Raw genomic sequence first — 21287 nt, 5'->3', positions numbered from 1 at the left:
TGTGGACTTGCCAACTTTAAGGGTGTTCAAATGGTCAGTGGATAGGCATATGAATAACACTGGAATAGTTTAGGTTAGAGGGTCATTAGATTGGTTCCACTGGTCGGCACAACATCGAGGGCCTACACTGCGCTGGTATGTTCTATGTCTGTTTCACACCGATTCTGGATTGATGAGCGTAGAGGTAAAGGGGAAAGTTTAAGTCACGGGTAGATAGGTTTCTGATAGACAGGGAATTAAGGGTTATGGGGCGAAAGCGGGAAAGTGGAACTGATCCACTTCAGATCAGCCATGATCTTATTGAATGGCGGGTCAGGCTCGAGGGGCTAGATGGCCGACTCCTGCTCCTATTTCTTATGTTCTTATGCCAGTAAGGGTGCACACGCAGCCCATAAATTTAATTTAAATGCGTGCAAATGTCCCCCTGTTTTGGGCTGAGTGAAAAGGGGAACTGGCACAGAGGCAGATGTGGATCGTACTCTGCATCTTTAGTAAATCTTCACACCTGGAAGTGGGCGGAACTCAATGATAAAACCGGACCCACGGTATCCTTAACACTCACCGAGATATCCACGGAATTCCTGCCACGCTGTCCAGCTGTGGAAAACGCTCGCCTCCACCTCTCAGATCCAACAAGAAAACTTTCCAATCAAATTAACACACGTGTGTTACAGCATTTCAAATTTACTACCAAACATTTCCCAACCAGCTGACTTCTGCCGATAGCCTTTCAAATTAAATGAGATGGAATTGCAACAGGCCATTCGGCCCTCCAGCTCAGTACTACTTCTGTTCCACGGGAAGCTCCTGTCATCTATTTTATCTCACCAATCAGCAACCGTCTCACATCCTTAAATATACTGAGACACTTCACCTCCCCCATTCCCATGGGAGCGAGTCCCACATTCTCCCCCACTCCCCGTGGGAGCGAGTCCCACATTCTCCCCACTCCCCGTGGGAGCGAGTCCCACATTCTCCCCACTCCCCGTGGGAGTGAGTCCCACATTCTCCCCATTCCCCGTGGGAGCGAGTCCCACATTCTCCCCACTCCCCGTGGGAGCGAGTCCCACATTCTCCCCCACTCCCTGTGGGAGTGAGTCCCACATTCTCCCCACTCCCCGTGGGAGCGAGTCCCCCATTCTCCACATTCCCCGTGGGAGCGAGTCCCACATTCTCCCCACTCCCCGTGGGAGCGAGTCCCACATTCTCCCCCACTCCCCGTGGGAGCGAGTCCCACATTCTCCCCGCTCCCCGTGGGAGCGAGTCCCACATTCTCCCCCACTCCCCCCGTGGGAGCGAGTCCCACATTCTCCCCCACTCCCCGTGGGAGCGAGTCCCACATTCTCCCCGCTCCCCGTGGGAGCGAGTCCCACATTCTCCCCGCTCCCCGTGGGAGCGAGTCCCACATTCTCCCCGCTCCCCGTGGGAGCGAGTCCCACATTCTCCCCGCTCCCCGTGGGAGCGAGTCCCACATTCTCCCCGCTCCCCGTGGGAGCGAGTCCCACATTCTCCCCGCTCCCCGTGGGAGCGAGTCCCACATTCTCCCCGCTCCCCGTGGGAGCGAGTCCCACATTCTCCCCACTCCCCGTGGGAGCGAGTCCCACATTCTCCCCACTCTCTGACTTTGTCCCTGGAGAGACGAAGGATGAGAGGCGACCTGATAGAGGTTTATAAGATGTTGAGAGGAATAGATAGGGTGGATTCTCGGAGGCTATTTCCCAGGGCTGAAATGGTCGCTACGAGAGGACACAGGTTTAAGGTGCTGGGAAGCAGGTACAGAGGAGATGTTAGGGGTAAGTTTTTCACTCAGAGGGTGGTGAGTGAATGGAATCGGCTGCCGTCGGTGGTGGTGGAGGCGAACTCGCTGGGGTCTTTTAAAAGACTTCTGGATGAGTATATGGGATTTAATGGGATTGAGAGTTACAGATAGTTCTATGGCCTGGTAGGTATGGATATGATTGGCGCAACTTGTGGGCTGAAGGGCCTGTTTGTGCTGTAGTGTTCTATGTTCTATGTTAAAAGGAGCAGAGAGGCCTGGGTGTGTATGAACTCAAATCACAGGTGTCAGGGCAAGCTAAACAGATTACTTCAAAAGTAGGTGAAACTCAGCTTTATTCACAGAGGAATATTTTATAAAGACAAGGAGTGCTCTGTGAAAACTTTATAAAGTTTGCGCTCAGCTGGAGTATTCTGCACAGCAGACTTCAGGAAGGACGATGGAAGAGAGAATGTGGGGCTTCCGTTATCAGAGAGACTGGAGCAGCCGAGTTATCCAGGACAGTGAGGATGAAATCCGGATGTTCCAATTGTGTCAAGAAGGAGAGACGGGTTCCACTTCTTTCCTCACACAGATTCCACGTTCGTCGTCCCTGTGTCAGCTGCCGATAACAGTCTATCCCCTGGTTAGGGGGTGACAGTTCCAAGCCCCACTCCAGAACCTGAACACTCGGATCAAAGATTACACTCCAGTGCCGTACCGGGGGAGGGGGGAGGGCTGGGGGGGGGTGGGGGGGTGGGGGGGTGGGGGGGGGTGCTGCTCTCTGGGAGTTACTGCCCTTCAAATGAGACATGACACCCGGTGTCAATCTCTCTGTACCCCCAGTGTCGATCTCTCTGTACCCCCGGTGTCGATCTCTCTGTACTCCCGGTGTCGATCTCTCTGTACTCCCGGTGTCGATCTCTCTGTACTCCCGGTGTCGATCTCTCTGTACTCCCGGTGTCGATCTCTCTGTACTCCCTGTGTCGATCTCTCTGTTTCTCAGTGTCGATCTCTCTGTACTCCCGGTGTCGATCTCTCTGTACTCCCGGTGTCGATCTCTCTGTACTCCCTGTGTCGATCTCTCTGTTTCTCAGTGTCGATCTCTCTGTACTCCCAGTGTCGATCTCTCTGTACTCCCGGTGTCGATCTCTCTGTACTCCCGGTGTCGATCTCTCTGTACTCCCTGTGTCGATCTCTCTGTTTCTCAGTGTCGATCTCTCTGTACTCCCGGTGTCGATCTCTCTGTACTCCCTGTGTCGATCTCTCTGTTTCTCAGTGTCGATCTCTCTGTACTCCCGGTGTCGATCTCTCTGTACTCCCGGTGTCGATCTCTCTGTACTCCCGGTGTCGATCTCTCTGTACTCCCGGTGTCGATCTCTCTGTGCTCCCGGTGTCGATCTCTCTGTACTCCCGGTGTCGATCTCTCTGTACTCCCGGTGTCGATCTCTCTGTACTCCCGGTGTCGATCTCTCTCTACTCCCGGTGTCGATCTCTCTGTACCCCCGGTGTCGATCTCTCTGTACCCCCGGTGTCGATCTCTCTCTACTCCCGGTGTCGATCTCTCTGTACTCCCGGTGTCGATCTCTCTGTACTCCCTGTGTCGATCTCTCTGTTTCTCAGTGTCGATCTCTCTGTACTCCCGGTGTCGATCTCTCTGTACTCCCGGTGTCGATCTCTCTGTTTCTCAGTGTCGATCTCTCTGTACTCCCGGTGTCGATCTCTCTGTACCCCCGGTGTCGATCTCTCTGTACTCCCGGTGTCGATCTCTCTGTACCCCCAGTGTCGATCTCTCTGTACTCCCGGTGTCGATCTCTCTGTACTCCCTGTGTCGATCTCTCTGTACTCCCAGTGTCGATCTCTCTGTACCCCCGGTGTCGATCTCTCTGTACTCCCGGTGTCGATCTCTCTGTACTCCCGGTGTCGATCTCTCTGTACTCCCGGTGTCGATCTCTCTGTACTCCCGGTGTCGATCTCTCTGTACTCCCGGTGTCGATCTCTCTGTACTCCCGGTGTCGATCTCTCTGTACTCCCGGTGTCGATCTCTCTGTACTCCCGGTGTCGATCTCTCTGTACCCCCGGTGTCGATCTCTCTGTACTCCCGGTGTCGATCTCTCTGTACTCCCTGTGTCGATCTCTCTGTTTCTCAGTGTCGATCTCTCTGTACTCCCGGTGTCGATCTCTCTGTACTCCCGGTGTCGATCTCTCTGTACTCCCGGTGTCGATCTCTCTGTACTCCCGGTGTCGATCTCTCTGTACTCCCGGTGTCGATCTCTCTGTACTCCCGGTGTCGATCTCTCTGTACTCCCGGTGTCGATCTCTCTGTACTCCCGGTGTCGATCTCTCTGTACTCCCGGTGTCGATCTCTCTGTACTCCCTGTGTCGATCTCTCTGTTTCTCAGTGTCGATCTCTCTGTACTCCCGGTGTCGATCTCTCTGTACCCCCGGTGTCGATCTCTCTGTGATCCCGGTGTCGATCTCTCTGTACTCCCGGTGTCGATCTCTCTGTACCCCCGGTGTCGATCTCTCTGTGCTCCCGGTGTCGATCTCTCTGTACTCCCGGTGTCGATCTCTCTGTACTCCCAGTGTCGATCTCTCTGTACCCCCGGTGTCGATCTCTCTGTGATCCCGGTGTCGATCTCTCTGTACTCCCGGTGTCGATCTCTCTGTACCCCCGGTGTCGATCTCTCTGTGCTCCCGGTGTCGATCTCTCTGTACTCCCGGTGTCGATCTTTCTGTACTCCCGGTGTCGATCTCTCTGTGCTCCCGGTGTCGATCTCTCTGTACTCCCGGTGTCGATCTCTCTGTACCCCCGGTGTCGATCTCTCTGTACCCCCGGTGTCGATCTCTCTGTGCTCCCGGTGTCGATCTCTCTGTACTCCCGGTGTCGATCTCTCTGTACTCCCGGTGTCGATCTCTCTGTACTCCCAGTGTCGATCTCTCTGTACTCCCAGTGTCGATCTCTCTGTACTCCCGGTGTCGATCTCTCTGTACCCCTGGTGTCGATCTCTCTGTACCCCCGGTGTCGATCTCTCTGTACTCCCGGTGTCGATCTCTCTGTACTCCCGGTGTCGATCTCTCTGTACTCCCGGTGTCGATCTCTCTGTACCCCCGGTGTCGATCTCTCTGTACTCCCGGTGTCGATCTCTCTGTACTCCCAGTGTCGATCTCTCTGTACCCCCGGTGTTGATCTCTCTGTTTCTCAGTGTCGATCTCTCTGTACTCCCGGTGTCGATCTCTCTGTACTCCCGGTGTCGATCTCTCTGTTTCTCAGTGTCGATCTCTCTGTATCCCCGGTGTCGATCTCTCTGTTTCTCAGTGTCGATCTCTCTGTACTCCCGGTGTCGATCTCTCTGTACTCCCGGTGTCGATCTCTCTGTACTCCCTGTGTCGATCTCTCTGTACCCCCGGTGTCGATCTCTCTGTTTCTCAGTGTCGATCTCTCTGTACTCCCGGTGTCGATCTCTCTGTGCTCCCGGTGTCGATCTCTCTGTACTCCCGGTGTCGATCTCTCTGTACTCCCGGTGTCGATCTCTCTGTACTCCCGGTGTCGATCTCTCTGTACTCCCGGTGTCGATCTCTCTGTTTCTCAGTGTCGATCTCTCTGTACTCCCTATGTCGATCTCTCTGTACTCCCCACGTCGATCTCTCTGTACTCCCGATGTTGATCTCTCTGTACTCCCGGTGTCGATCTCTCTGTACTCCCGGTGTCGATCTCTCTGTACTCCCGGTGTCGATCTCTCTGTACTCCCGGTGTCGATCTCTCTGTACCCCCAGTGTCGATCTCTCTGCACTCCCGGTGTCGATCTCTCTGTACTCCCGGTGTCGATCTCTCTGTACCCCCGGTGTCGATCTCTCTCTACCCCCTGTGTCGATCTCTCTGTACTCCCGGTGTCGATCTCTCTGTACTCCCGGTGTCGATCTCTCTGTACTCCCGGTGTCGATCTCTCTCTACCCCCAGTGTCGATATCTCTGTAATCCTAGTCCGGGTCTCTCTGCATTCCCGGTGATGAGCTGCATTATGCATTATTCCCAGATTGTTCCAGGAGTAATTTCCTTTCTCCAGGGATCGATGTGCTGACATTTCCCAGTTGGTTTATGAGGCGCCTGTGTGCCCATCACTCTGGGAATGTCACTCTGTTTGTTTTGTTAGGTCAATAATTAGTCGCTGAAACTCTGGAATTTCTCCAGCATCATTTCTTGCGAGTTTTTTCACTGCACACTGACTGAATGGGAGAGTTCTGTAACCGTTCTGCTTTGGGTCGAATATTCTCTGATGCCGTGTGTATGAATGGATAATGGATGTGTAATCAATAGGTAATTAACATGCAGTAACCCTGCAGAAAATTATGAGCACATCAAACCTTTATCTTGTTGTGCGTATCCAGCTATCAGGAGAGCCAGGTAAATATTAATTGGGAAGCTGATAGAGTTTGATTGCTGGTTACAAGTGCACAGCCAGCACAATACTTTGACCAGTGAGAGCCTTTATAAACACTGACAGCCTGTTGGGGTATTTGCAGCACACACCTCACTGCCCGCACTGAGGTAAGAGCCTGATTTAATGCCTCTAGGTTTTGGTGGGTGGCACAGTGGGTTAACACTGCCGCCTCACAGCACCCGGGACCCAGGATCGATTCCCAGCTCGGGTCCCTGCCTGTGTGGAGTTTGCATGTTCTTCCCGTGTCTGCGTGGGTTTCCTCCAGGTGCTCCGGTTTCCTCCAAGGATGTGCGGGTTGGGTGGGATGGTGAATGTGTCAGGATATGGAGATTGGGTGGAGCCGAGGGCCTGAGTGAGATGCCCTTTCCGAGAGTTGGTGCTGAATGGATTCTTCCACTGGAGGAATTCTCACTGGAGCCTCATTCTGTTCATGTGTTTCATGTGTGTTAGTTAGATTAGTTAGTGTCTGATTTAGTTACATTAGTTAATGTGAGGGTAAATTGGATTAGTTAGTGACTGTGGCTTAGCTAGATTAGTTAATGTGTGGGTGAATTGGATGAGTTAGTGTGTGGTTTAGTTAGATTAGTTAGTGAGTGTGGTTTAGTTAGATTAGTTAGTGAGTGTGGTTTAGTTAGATTAGCTATTGTGAGGATGAATTGGATTAGTTAGTGTGTGGTTTAGTTAGATTAGTTAGTGAGTGTGGTTTAGTTAGATTAGTTAATGTGTTGATGAATTGGATTAGTTAGTGTGTGGTTTAGTTAGATTAGTTAGTGAGTGTGGTTTAGTTAGATTAGTTAATGTGTTGATGAATTGGATTAGTTAGTGTGTGGTTTAGTTAGATTAGTTAGTGCGTGTGGTTTAGTTAGATTAGTTAGTGAGTGTGGTTTAGTTAGATTAGTTAATGTGTTGATGAATTGGATTAGTTAGTGTGTGGTTTAGTTAGATTAGTTACTGTGTGTGGTTTAGTTAGATTAATTAATGTGTTGATGATTTGGATTAGTTAGTGTGTGGTTTAGTTAGATTAGTTAATATGTGGATGAATTGGATTAGTAAGTGTGTAGTTTAGTTAGATTAGTTAGTGTGTGTGGTTTAGTTAGATTAGTTAATGTGTGGGTGAATTGGATTAGTTGGTGTTAGTTTCGTTGGATTAGGTAGTGAGTGGTTTAGTTGGATTAGTTAGTGCATGGTTTAGTTAGATTAGTTAGTGTGAGGGTGAGTTGGATTAGTTAGTGAGTGGTTTATTTGGATTAGTTACTGAGTGGTTTGGTTGGATGGTTAGTGTGACAGTGTGCTGGATAGTTTATTTTTGGGAGGATATTTGTGGAGAGACAGTACAGAATGCAGGCATTGCAGAGAAGATGCAGGAGTTCCTCGGGACACCAGTACGTACAGCGTTACAGTGACAGAACGAGACGAGGGAATGGATAATTAAGCATACGGTATCCTGGGCTCTATCTGCTGTGGTGCAGAGATCCAGAGTGAGGAGATAACGTTCAATTTGTATAAAACACTGGGTTCAGCCTGAACTGGAGTATTGTGAATAACGCAGATACTGTACTGTGGGAAACAGGAGGAGGTATTGGAGAGAATGTAGAAAAGATTCACAAGAATGATTCCAGGAATGAGGAACTGCGGTTAAAAACTCAACTGGAGAGGTTAGGATCGTTTCTCTTGGGCAAGATCAGGTGGAAAGGAAATTTGATCGATGTGTTCAAAATCATGAAGGGGCTGGACAGAAAACACTGTCTGAGAGTGTGGTGGAGACAGATTCACACAGCGAGTGGTTAGGATCTGGAATGTACTGTTTGAGAGTGTGGTGGAGACAGATTCACACAGTGAGTGGTTAGGATCTGGAATGTACTGTCTGAGAGTGTGGTGGAGATAGATTCACACAGAGAGTGGTTAGGATCTGGAATGTACTGTCTGAGAGTGTGGTGGAGATAGATTCACACAGCGAGTGGTTAGGATCTGGAATGTACTGTCTGAGAGTGTGGTGGAGATAGATTCACACAGAGAGTGGTTAGGATCTGGAATGTACTGTCTGAGAGTGTGGTGGAGACAGATTCACACAGCGAGCGGTTAGGATCTGGAATGTACTGTCTGAGAGTGTGGTGGAGACAGATTCACACAGAGAGTGGTTAGGATCTGGAATGTACTGTCTGAGAGTGTGGTGGAGACAGATTCACACAGAGAGTGGTTAGGATCTGGAATGTACTGTCTGAGAGTGTGGTGGAGACAGATTCACACAGAGAGTGGTTAGGATCTGGAATGTACTGTCTGAGAGTGTGGTGGAGACAGATTCACACAGTGAGTGGTTAGGATCTGGAATGTACTGTCTGAGAGTGTGGTGGAGACAGATTCACACAGCGAATGGTTAGGATCTGGAATGTACTGTCTGAGAGTGTGGTGGAGACAGATTCACACAGCAAGTGGTTAGGATCTGGAATGTACTGTCTGAGAGTGTGGTGGAGACAGATTCACACAGCGAGTGGTTGGGATCTGGAATGTACTGCCTGAGAGTGTGGTGGAGACAGATTCACACAGCGAGTGGTTGGGATCTGGAATGTACTGCCTGAGAGTGTGGTGGAGACAGATTCACACAGCGAGTGGTTAGGATCTGGAACGCACTGTCTGAGAGTGTGGTGGAGACAGATTCACACAGCGAATGGTTAGGATCTGGAATGTACTGTCTGAGAGTGTGGTGGAGACAGATTCACACAGCGAATGGTTAGGATCTGGAATGTACTGTCTGAGAGTGTGGTGGAGACAGATTCACACAGAGAGTGGTTAGGATCTGGAATGTACTGTCTGAGAGTGTGGTGGAGACAGATTCAGTCAAGGATTTCATGAGGGAATTGGACTATTACCAGGGTTATGGGGCTGAGGTTGTGGGCATGGCACTCGATGAATTGCTCCTTCAGGGAACCAGTACAGATAAGAGAAGTAAATGGCTCCTCCTGCAATCTAACTATTCTTTGCTTCTATGAAAAAATATTAGCAAGCAAGTTTAAAGAAAAGTTTATGAAGAGCGAACGCTAGGTCAGGAGAAAGGGGGACCTATCAGAGATGAAGAAGGGAACCTGTGAGAAGATGCAAAGGATCTGGGAAGAGGTTTTAAAGAATTATTTGTCACTGTATTGACATCAGAAAGGGATGATGTGGTTACAGAAATCCAAGGGGAACAGTGTGAAATTTTGGATAAAATAATCTTCAGCAGAGGGGAAGTGTTAGAGGAGCTGGAATCCTTGGAAATGGATAGGTTGCTTGGGCCAGGTGGGTCGTTCCCTCGGATGTTGAAGGAGGTCAGAGAGGAAATAGTAGACGCTCCGCGGATTATTTTCCAGTCTTCCGTCAACGCAGGGGCGGTGCCGGAGGAATGAGGAATGCCAGCGTGATTCCGTTGTTTAAAAAGGTGTAAAGAAAATGCCAAACAGTAATCTGTCAGTTAGTCTTACATTGTTAGAATCAATCCTGAGAGGTAAGATAAAGTGTAACGTAGAAAGATATGGACTAATGGGGAGTGGTCAGCTTTGTTAAGGAAAGTTCACGTGTTACAAACTTGATTGAATTCTTTGAAGAAGTGACAAGGAGGATCGATGAGGGTACTGCAGTAGATGTTGTCTACATGGATTTCAGCAAAGTGTTTAACAAGGTTCCACAGGCAGATTGGTCAAGAAGTAAAAGCCCATGGGATACAGGGTAATGTGGCAAACTGAATAAGAAGTTGGCTTGGTAACAGGAAACATGGCTGATGGATGTCCTAGTGAATGGAATGCTGTTTTAGGTGATGTTCCACAGGGCTCAGTGTTGGGACCCTTGCAGTGTGAACCTGCATTTGAACGTGGGGGCCACGATTGGGAAATTTGCAGATGACACAAAGATTGGCCGGGTAGTGGATAGTGTCGAGGCCAACTATCATCTCCAAAACCAGATCGGTGGGTTGGTGGAGTGGGCAGGGAGGTGAAGTTCAACTCCGAAAAGTGTGAGATAATGCATTTATGGAAGTCAAATGGTTATAGAACGTAGAACATTCCAGCGCAGTACAGGCCCTTCGGCCCTCGATGTTGCGCTGACCAGTGGAACCAATCTAATGACCCTCTAACCTAAACTATTCCAATGTTATCTATTTGCCTATCCACTGACCATTTGAACGCCCTTAAAGTTGGCGAGTCCACAACTGCTGCAGGCAGGGCATTCCACGCCCTTACTACCCTCTGAGTAAAGAACCTACCTCTGACATCCGTCCTATAATTACCACCCCTTAATTTAAAGCTATGTCCCCTCGTGTTAGCCATCACCATCCGAGGAAAAAGGCTCTCACTGTCCACCCTATCCAATCCTCTGATCATCTTGTATGCCTCAATTAGGTCACCTCTTAACCTTCTTCTCTCTAACAAAAACAGCCTCAAGTCCCTCAGCCTTTCCTCGTAAGACCTTCCCACCATACCAGGCAACATCCTGGTAAACCTCCTCTGCACCCTTTCCAATGCCTCCACATCTTTCTTATAATGCGGCGACCAGAACTGTACGCAATACTCCAAGTGCAGCCACACCAGAGTTTTGTACAGTTGTAACATGACCTCACGGCTCCAAAATTCAATCCCTCTACCAATAAAAGCTAACACACCTTACGCCTTCTTAACAACCTTATCAACCTGGTAGACAATACAAATAGAGAATACAAAATAAATGGGGGTATAGTGAGAGGGGTGGATGAGAGATCTTAGTGGACGAGTGCACAGGTTCCTAACGGCAGCAGAACAGGTAGATAAGATTGTAAAGAGGAACATGGAATACTCTCCGTCTCTGGCAGAGGTACAGAATACAAATATGGGGGATATAATGATGAAACTGTGTAAGACACGGGTGAAGACACAACCGGAGTATTGTGTGCCGTTCTGGTTCCCACGTTACAGAAGGATATAATTACTCTGGAGAGAGCGCAGGGATTAGGTGGAATGTTGTCAGGGCTGGGAAATTGTAGCTACAGGGAGAGACTGGGGAGGGTTGTTTTCCTTGGAATAGAGAAGGTGAGGGGTGACAATCAGGTTTACAAAATTGTACGTGGGGAGAGAGGGAGAGAGGGAGAAAGGGAGAGAGAGGGAGAGGGACAGAGAGAGAGAAAGGGAGAGAGAGGGAGAGGGCGAAAGGGAGAGAGAGGGAGAGGGACAGAGAGAGAGAAAGGGAGAGAGAGGGAGAGGGAGAGAGACAGAGAGGGAGAAAGGGAGAGAGAGAGAGGGAGGGAGAGAGACAGAGAGGGAGAAAGAGAGAGAGAGAGAGACAGAGAGGGAGAAAGAGAGAGAGAGAGAAAGGGAGAGAGAGGGAGAGGGACAGAGAGAGAGAAAGGGAGAGAGAGGGAGAGGGAGAAAGGGAGAGAGAGGGAGAGGGACAGAGAGAGAGAAAGGGAGAGAGAGGGAGAGGGCGAAAGGGAGAGAGAGGGAGAGGGACAGAGAGAGAGAAAGGGAGAGAGAGGGAGAGGGAGAGAGACAGAGAGGGAGAAAGGGAGAGAGAGAGAGGGAGGGAGAGAGACAGAGAGGGAGAAAGAGAGAGAGAGAGAGACAGAGAGGGAGAAAGAGAGAGAGAGAGAAAGGGAGAGAGACAGAGAGGGAGAAAGAGAGAGAGAGAGAGACAGAGAGGGAGAGAGAGAGAGGGAGGGAGAGAGACAGAGAGGGAGAGAGAGAGAGAGAGAGAGACAGAGAGAGAGAGAGAGGGAGGGAGAGAGACAGAGAGAGAGAGAGAGAGGGGTAGAGAGACAGAGAGGGAGAAAGAGAGAGAGAGAGAGGGAGAGAGAGAGAGAGGGAGAAAGAGAGAGAGAGAGAAAGGGAGAGAGACAGAGAGGGAGAGAGAGAGGGGTAGAGAGACAGAGAGGGAGAAAGGGAGAGAGAGAGAGAGGGAGAAAGGGACAGAAAGAGCAAGAGAGAAAGGGACAGAAAGAGCAAGAGAGTAGACGGGATGAAATTGTTTCCCTTGGCAGAGTTCCAAAAACCAGGCGACACAGATTCAAGATAAATGGCAGTAGATGTGGAGGAGACACGAGAAAATATTATTTTTATGCAGAGGGTGTCTGGGATTCTTGGCCTGAGTAACTGGTGGAAGCAGAGACCCTAAACTTGTTTAGGAAGTACCTGAATCTGCACCTTAAGTGCTGTCAGCTACAGGGCTACGGGCCGGGCGCAGGAAGGTGGGGTTAGAAAGGTGTTTGAGGGTTGGCCCAGACAAGGAGGGCCAAATGGCCTCCTTCTGCACTGCACCATGTTGCTGTCCAACCACAGGTCCCCGCTTTGCCGCCCTCCTGCTGTGTACCCATTGCCAGGGGTGCCCGGTTTCCCTCGGCAGGCTGGGGAGGGCTGTCCCTCGGTTACGGAGAGCTCTGTTAGCAGTTTGCTGAGTTCCTCCTCACTGCAGTCGGGCGGGGGGGAGCTGAGGCCACTGGTGGTGACGGGGGTCCCCCGGTCCCCGCCTGCCAGCTCCAGAATCCCGATGAGAGTCGGACAGACGGGTCTTTGATCTTGACACAGATTCTAGTAGACTGCGCGTGGGGACAGTGGCCAGCCGGGAACTGGCTCTGGAGGGGCAGGCCTGGGATATAAGCTGAGCAGGTGCCAGCCACTGGGACCACTGCGGGCTGTGAGAGAGGGGCAGCGGTGGTCTCGGGTGCTCGCTGTGTCCTGCGCTGGGCCCCTGAGAACGGAAGCTCACTAAGTCTAGGCTGTGGGTCCCACAGATCTTTCTTAAACTGAGGCAAATATGCACCTTGTGCATGTGTCTCCTTCACACCCCAGTGACAGGGAAGGGTATTAAATCCCAGTTCCCTTTTATCTACTTCAGTTCTGGTACTTTGAACTAATATTGCAAACAAGGTGTCATAAAGCTTGTTACTTATCACAAGAATGATGAAATAACGGGCTAAATTGTCAGTGAAGCTGAACTGATGACAGCAGGAATTCCTGATTAGATTACAGTGCTGGATCTGAATGGAATGGTGCTTTTTGGTAGATTTCTCCCCCCTCCCTTTCTCCGTGCTTCCTGTTTAATTGCATCGAATATTTGGAACCTGAGATTAATCTGATCTTCGTTATAAAACGGAAATTGCATTTAGAATCCAAATCTGAGGGAAAACACCAAGGGAGATTCCCAAACGCATGCAGGATGTGGGAATTAGGGAGATCTCCAGTGTCCCTGACAATGACACCTGCAAGAGGTGCGTCCAGCTACAGCACCTAACAGACCGCGTTAGGGAACCGGAGCAGGAGCTGGGTGACATTCGGGAGAATGAGGAGGTTACAGAGAGTAGCTTCAGGGAGGTAGTTACACCACAGGCACAGAGCACAGGGTCAGGCAAGGGAAGGGGAAAGGGCAGGCAGAGCAGGGCTCCCCTGTGGCCATTCCCCTCCACAACAGGTACTCAGATTTGGATACTGTTGTAGGGGATGCCTTACCTGGGACAAGCTGTGGCAGCTGGATGACTGGCACTGAGTCTGGTTCTGATAGGGGACTCGATAGTCAGAGGTACAGACAGGAGGCTCTGTGGTCATGACACAGACTCCCGGATGGTTTGTTGCCTCCCGAGTGCCAGGGTCAGAGATGTCCCTGATCGCGGGCACAGCGTTCTGTAGTGGGAGGGTGATCAGCCAGATGTCATGGTACACATCGGTACCAATGATGTAGGAAGGGAGAGTGAGGAGGTCCCGAAGACTGAGTATAGGGAGCTTGGACAGAAGTTAAAAAGCAGGACCCTGAGGGGTAGTAATCTCAGGATTGTTACCTGTGCCACGTGCCAGTGAGGGTAAGAGTGGGATGCTCGGGGGGGGGATGAACATGTGGCTGGTGTAGGGGGCAGGGTTTCAGGTTTCTAGATCTTCTGGGGCAGGTGGGACCTGTACAAGAGAGACGGGTTACACCTGAACTACAAGGGGGCCAATGTGCTTGCAGGGAGGTTTGCTAGTGTTATTGGGGAGGGTTTATACTAGATTTGCAGGGGGATGGGAACCAGAGTGCCAGAGAAGATAGTGGAGCAGTGATGAAAATAAATGATAACAGTTCATGCAAAATCACAAATGGAAGGGTTGTGTGTGGTGGTAATAATCTTCTGAGGTGTGTCTATTTCAATATCAGGAGCATTATGGGGAAGGCAGACGAGTTGAGGGCATGGATTGACACATGGAATTATGACACTGTAGCCATTAGTGAAACTTGGGTACACGAGGGGCAGGACTGGCAGTTCTGACTAGTTCCAGGCTTCCAATGTTTCAGACGTGATAGAGGCAGAGGGATGAAGGGTGGGAGGGGTGACATTGCTAGTCAGGGAAAATGTTACAGCAGTGCTCAGGTAGACGGATTAGAGGGCTTGTCTACAGAGGCCCTATGGGTGGAGCTGAGAAACAGGAAAGGTATGACCATATTAACAGGATTGTATTATAGACCACCCAATAGTCAGTGAGAATTCAAATCAGCAAAGAGATAACAGACAACTGCCGGAAACATAAAGTTGGGATAGTAGGAGATTTTAATTTTCCACACATAGATTGGGGCTCCCATACTGTTAAATGTCTAGACGTGTTAGAGTTTGTAAAATGTGTTCAGGAAAATTTTCTACATCAATATATAGAGGCACCAACTAGAGAGGATGCAATATTAGATCTCCGATTAGGAAATGAGTTAGGACAAGTGACGGAAGTGTGTGTACAGGAACACTTTGGTTCCAGTGTTCATAACGCCATTAGTTTCAACTTGATCATGGATAAAGATAGATCTGATTCTCGGGTTGAGGTTCTGAACTGGAAAAAGGCCAAATTTGAAGAAATGAGAAAGGATCTAAACAGCGTGGATTGGGACAGGCTGTTCCCTGGCAAGGATGTGATTGGTAAGTGGGAGGCCTTCAAAGGAGAAATGTTGAGAGTGCAGAGTTTGTCTGTTCCTGTCAGGATTAAAGGCAAAGTGAATAAGAATAAGGAACCTTGGTTCTCGAGGGATATTGGAACTCTGATAAAGAAGGAGAGAGAGATGTGTGACATGTATAGGCAACAGGGAATAAATAAGATGCTTGAGGAGTATAAAAAGTGTAAGAAACTACTTAAGAAAGAAATCAGGAGGCTAAAAGAAGACATGAGGTTGCTTTGGCAGTTAAGGTGAAGGATAATCCTAAGAGCTTCGACAGGTATATTAAGAGCAAAAGCATAGTAAGGGATAAAATTGGTCCTCTTGAAGATCAGAGTGGTTGGCTTTGTATGGAACCAGAAGAAATGGGGGAGATATTACATGGGTTTTTTCCATCCATATTTACTAAGGAAACTGGGATGGAGTCTATGGAAATAAGGCAAACAAGTCGGCAGGTCATGGAACCTATACAGATTAAAGGGGAGGAGGTGCTTGCTTTCTTGAGGCAAATCAGAGTAGATAAATCTCCAGGACTGGACAGAGTATTCCCTCGGACCTTGAAGGAGGCTAGTGTTGAAATCGCAGGGGCCCTGGCAGATATATTTAAAATGTCGGTATCCACGGGTGAGGTGCCGGATGATTGGAGGATAGCTCATGTTGTTCCGTTGTTTAATAAAGGCTCAAAAATTAATCTGAGAAATTATAGGCCGGTAAGTTTGACGTCAGTAGTAGGTAAATTATTGGAAGGAGTACTAAGAGATAGGATCTACAAATACTCGGATAGACAGGGATTTATTAGGGAGAGTCAACATGGCTTTGGGTGTGGTAGGTCATGTTTAACCAATCTATTAGAGTTTTTCGAGGACGTTACCAGGAAAGTGGATGACTAGAAAGCAGTGGATGTTGTCTACATGGACTTCAGTAAGGCCTTTGACAAGGTCCCTCATGGGAGGTTAGTTAGGAAGATTCAGTCGCTAGGTATACATGGAGAGGTAGTAAATTGGATTAGACACTGGCTCAATGAAAGAAGCCAGAGAGTGGTAGTGGAGGATTGCTTCTCTGAGTGGAGGCCTGTGACTAGTGATGTGCCGCAGGGATCAGTGCTGGGTCCATTGTTGTTTGTCATCTATATCAATGATCTGGATGATAATGTGGTAAATTGGATCAGCAAATTTGCTGATGATACAAAGATTGGAGGTGTAGTGGACAGTGAGGAAGGTTTTCAAAGCTTGCAGAGGGATTTGGACCAGCTAGAAAAATGGGCTGCAAAATGGCAGATGAAGTTTAATGCAGACAAGTGTGAGGTATTGCATTTTGGAAGGACAAACCAAGGTGAAACATGCAAGGTAAATGGTAGGACACTGAAGAGTGCAGAAGAACAGAGGGATCTGGGAATACAGGTACAGAATTCCCTAAAAGTGGCGTCACAGGTAGATAGGTAAAGAGTGCTTTTGGAACATTAGCCTTTATAAATCAGAGTATCGAGTATAAGAGTTGGACTGTTATGGTCAGGTTGTATAAGGCATTGGTGAGGCTGAATTTAGAGTATTGTGTGCAGTTCTGGTCACCTAGTTACAGGAAGGATGTAAATAAGGTTGAAAGAGTGCGGAGAAGGTTCACAAGGATGTTGCCGGGACTTGAGAAACTGAGTTACAGAGAGAGATTGAATAGGTTAGGACTTTATTCCCTGGAGAATGAGGGGAGATTTGATAGAAGTGTATAAGATTTTGATGGGTATAGATAGAGTGAATGCAAGCAGGGTTTTTCCACTGAGGCTAGGGGAGAAAAAAACCAGAGGGCATGGGTTAAGGGTGAAAGGAGAAAAGTTTAAAGGGAATATTAGGGGGGGGATTCTTCACGCAGAGAGTGGTGGGAGTGTGGAATGAGCTGCCGGATAAAGTGGTAAATGTGGGCTCACTTTTAACATTTAAGAAAAACTTGGACGGGTTCATGGATGAGAGGGATGTGGAGGGATATGGTCCAGGTGCAGGTCAGTGGGACTAGGCAGAAAAATGGTTCGGCACAGACAAGAAGGGCCAAAAGGCCTGTTTCTGAGCTGTAATGTTCTATGGTTCATGTGGAAATGGGAAAGTCTATGTGAAAACTCGAAAGGAGAAAATCTTGGGAAGAATCTTTGGGAAAAGAAGATTGAGATTGGTGCTGGATCCAGGGAGACCAGGTGCCAATGCTGACCTCTTCTCTTTGTCTTTGCAGCCTGCTCACTGTCAGAATGTCTCCATTTAACATCAATCCCATCCCTTCTGCTGATTTCACTATTGAGGAGACGGAAAAAACTGATTTACCTCCAGCAGCTGAAGCAAGTATGTAGCAATCTTCACCTGTTAGAAAAAGCAATGACTCCTACCTGGCTCAGGCTCCTTCATTTACACAGAAGACCCTGCCTTCATGCTCAGGGACATGGACATCACTGGCTGGGCTAGTATTTATTACCCACCCCTAACTGCCCACCATTTCAGAGGGCATTTGACAAACAACCACATTCTGTGGCTCTGAAGTCACGTGTAGGCCAGACCAGGTAAGAACGGCAGATTTCCTTCCCTGGAGGACATTGGTGAACCTGGTGGGTTTTTCCGACAATCGACCGTGGTTTCATTAGACTTTTACCATCTGCCACGTCCCCAGATCTTGTCCTGGGTCTCTGGATTACTAGTCCAGTGACAATACCACTACGCCACAGCCTCCCTGTGTCCGAACACCACTGTGTTCCTGTGTCCGGAGTTGAGGGGGTTGAGCTATGAGGAGAGGCTGAATAAACTAGGCTTGTACTCGTTAGAGTTTAGAAGAATGAGGGGAGATCTCATTGAGACGTATAAGATGATGAATGGGATGGATAGGATAGAGGTGGAGAGACTCTTCCCGCTCAAAAAAGACAGTAGGACTAGGGGGCACAGCCTCAAGATAAAGGGGAGGCGGTTTAGAACGGAGTTGAGGAGGAACTTCTTCACTCAAAGGGTGGTGAATCTCTGGAATTCTCTGCCCGTTGAAGTGGTGGAGGCTGCCTCGCTAAATATTTTTAAGACGCGGGTTGATGGGTTTTTGATAAGAGAGGGGATTAAGGGTTATGGGGAGAGGGCGGGAATGTGGAACTGAGCCACGACAGATCAGCCATGATCTTATTGAATGGCGGGGCAGGCTCGAAGGGCTAGATGGCCTACTCCTGCTCCTATTTCTTATGTTCTTATGTTCACCAACTCTCGGACACCTCCAATCCCCTCCTGCAGCAGGATCCCACCGCCATACATCCAGCTATTACGTCCAAGTCTATCATCGAACCATTGAAAAGCTACAGCACAGAACGAAGCCATTCAGCCCATGGACTGGCAATACGCATGGGCGGTGAGAACACCCAAGTGCCCTTTCTAATCCCACCGTCCTGCACCAGGCCCTGTAGCTTACAGCACTTAAGACGCAGATCCAGGCACGTTTTAAACGAGTTTAGAATCTCTGATCCACCACCAACTCGGGCAGTGAATCCCAGACACCCACCACCCCCCGGGTAAAAAATTTCTTCCTCAAGTCCCCTTGGAATCGTCTGCCACCTTCTCTTCAATCTGTGCCCCCTGGTTCAAGAATTCACTCAGTTTTTCACTCAGAGGGTGGTGAGTGAGTGGAATCGGCTGCCATCGGTGGTAGAGGCGAACTCGCTGGGGTCTTTCAAGAGACTTCTGGATGAGTACATGGGATCTAATGGGATTGAGGGTTATAGATTGGTAGGTAGGGATAGGATCGGCGCAACTTGTGGGCCGAAGGGCCAGTTTGTGCTGTAGTGTTCTATGTTCCAAAGATTGACTCCCTCCAGCACTGAGGCTCAGTCGCAGTGTGTACCATCTACAAGGTGGACCACAGGAACTCACCATGACTCCTTAGGCAACACTTTCCAAACACCAAGAGCAGCAGATACCTGGGAACACCACGAGCTGGAGGTTCCCCTCCACGTCCCTCACTATCCCGACTTGTAAATGTATCGTCGTTCCTTCACTGGGTCAAAAATCCTAGAACTCCCTCCCTAACAGCAGGGCGGGTGTGCCTACACCTCAGGGACTGCAGCAGTTCGAGAAGGCTTTCGCTTTCATCGTCACTTTCTCAAGGGCAATTAGGGACAGGCGGATAAATGCCAGCAGTGCTCATTCCCAGAAATCACAGCACTGTTCCAGCACTTCCGGAGGCCATTCAGCCCATCGTATCTGCAGCAGCTCCAAAGGAGCATTATGGCAGAGCGCCGTTCTCCAGTCTTTTCCCCCATCCCCTTAAACATGTGTTTCTATTCAAATAATCGATCTGGTGCCCTCTTGAACACGCGATGACCACCCGACGCTGTGGTCCCTGGGGTTTATTGGTGTGGACGAGGACCCTCGAGTTATCACCGTCCATCTGGGATACCCACTCAAACCAAGCTGAGGAAGGGTGGCCCCTCTCGCTCTGTTTAACCACCACCCCCCCACCCCCCCCACCCCTCCCTGCTGGGGGCAGCAGAGGTTTACAGATTCCCTTCTCCAGACCCAATAGATCTGTTTAAAATGAGGCTGGGTAAACACTGAGGGATATCTCTGTGGCTCAGGGAATCTGTAATGGGGAGAGGGGGGGGGCCACGGTTTCAGGGTAAAGGGGGCCGGTGATTTGGGGCTGGGAGGAGGAGAAATTAGATCACTTGGAGGTTTGTGAATCTTTGGGATTTTCCGCTCCAGAGGATTGACAGAAATAATAGCAGGAGGGATTATTATTTAAAGGGTGAAAAGCTGCAGCATGCTACGGTGCAGAGGGACCTCGGGGTCCTTGTGCACGAATCGCAAAAACCCAGCTTGCAGGTGCAGCAGGTGGTCAGGAAGGTGAATGGGATGCTGGCCTTTATAGCGAGGGGGATTGAACATAAAAGTAGGGAGGTCTTGCTGCAACTGTACAGGGCATTGGTGAGGTCACAGCTGGAGTACTGTGTGCAGTTTTGGTCGCCGCACTTGCGCAAGGATATATTGGCCTTGGAGGGAGTGCAGAGGAGGTTCACTAGGCTGATACCGGAGATGAGGGGGTTGGACTATGAAAAGAGACTAAATAGACTGGGTCTGTACTCGTTGGAGTTTAGAAGGATGAGGGGGGATCTTATAGAGACGTATAAGATAATGAAAGGGATGGATAGGGTAGAGGTAGAGAGATCCTTCCCACTTAGAAAGGACAGTAGGACTAGGGGGCACAGCCTCAAGATAAGGGAGGGAGTTTAGAACGGAGTTGAGGAGGAACTTCTTCACTCAAAGGGTGGTGAATCTCTGGAATTCTCTGCCCGTTGAAGTGGTGGAGGCTGCCTCGCTGAATATATTTAAGACACGGGTAGATAGATTTCTGATAGACAGGGGAATTAAGGGTTATGGGGAGAAAGCGGGAAAGTGGAACTGAGCCACGACAGATCAGCCATGATCTTATTGAATGGCGGGGCAGGCTCGAAGGGCTAGATGGCCGACTCCTGCTCCTATTTCTTATGTTCTTATTGCGGATGTTACTTTGTTGGATATATTCAGGACTGGGAATTTAGATCTCTCTGGGATTGGAGTGAAATGGGGAGCGGAGAGGACAGCGACATTGAAGATATGATCAAATTGAGTGACAGAGTGGTTTCATTGGGAAAATGGTCACTCCTGCTTCTGTTGTTTTCTGTTCTTTAAGTATGGCAGGATCAGACCGAGAGCCAGCACAGACATAATGGAGCGAATGGCCTCTCTCAGCGCTGTTTGTACGATGTCCCTTACCCCACTCAGACCTGACTTTTCACAATTACACTTTCTCTACCCAATTCTTTACATCCTTCCAAGCAGCTGATCTGTGCCCAGGCGCACCCCCTGTTTATTCCAGAATAAACAGCACTTCTATCTGTGTTTTATAACAGAGAACATGATAACAGTAATCGACACACTCCAACCAGAGAAGGACGATGTGAAGGAAGAGGATGAAGAGGATCCCTGGGCTCTCCCCCAGCTTCAAAGCTCTGGACCCAACTGGAGTGGTAAATAAATAAAGGCATTGTAGGAGCTGGCCCCTCTCGTGGAATCATAGGACCCTACAGTGCAGAAAGAGGCCATTCAGCCCATCGAGTCTGCACCCAACACAATCCCACCCAGACCATATCCCTACATATTATACCCACTAATCCCTCTAACCTACACATCCCTGGGCAATTTCTTAGCACGGCCAATCAACCTAACCCAC

The 21287-nt window shown here is 49.4% G+C and overlaps 1 protein-coding gene across 1 annotated transcript in view; it reads left to right on the top strand.

Moving 5' to 3' along the window:
* Positions 1–17304: 17304 nt before the first annotated feature.
* The window catches only part of LOC145358135 (sodium-dependent phosphate transport protein 2C-like), a 32376-nt gene continuing 28393 nt past the window's right edge, over positions 17305–21287 (top strand). Inside the window, exons 1-2 of the mRNA XM_080211814.1 lie at positions 17305–17395; positions 20968–21084. Of these exons, the coding sequence (XP_080067940.1) occupies positions 17305–17395; positions 20968–21084 (208 nt within the window). The remainder of the gene's footprint in view (positions 17396–20967; positions 21085–21287) is intronic.

The sequence above is a fragment of the Carcharhinus amblyrhynchos genome, chromosome 25, assembly GCF_965287045.1.
Source record: "Carcharhinus amblyrhynchos chromosome 25, sCarAmb.v2.hapA, whole genome shotgun sequence".
NCBI classification, from domain to species: domain Eukaryota; kingdom Metazoa; phylum Chordata; class Chondrichthyes; order Carcharhiniformes; family Carcharhinidae; genus Carcharhinus; species Carcharhinus amblyrhynchos.
Note: the sequence above shows the minus strand (reverse complement) of the source record. Positions and strands in the feature narration are given on the sequence as shown.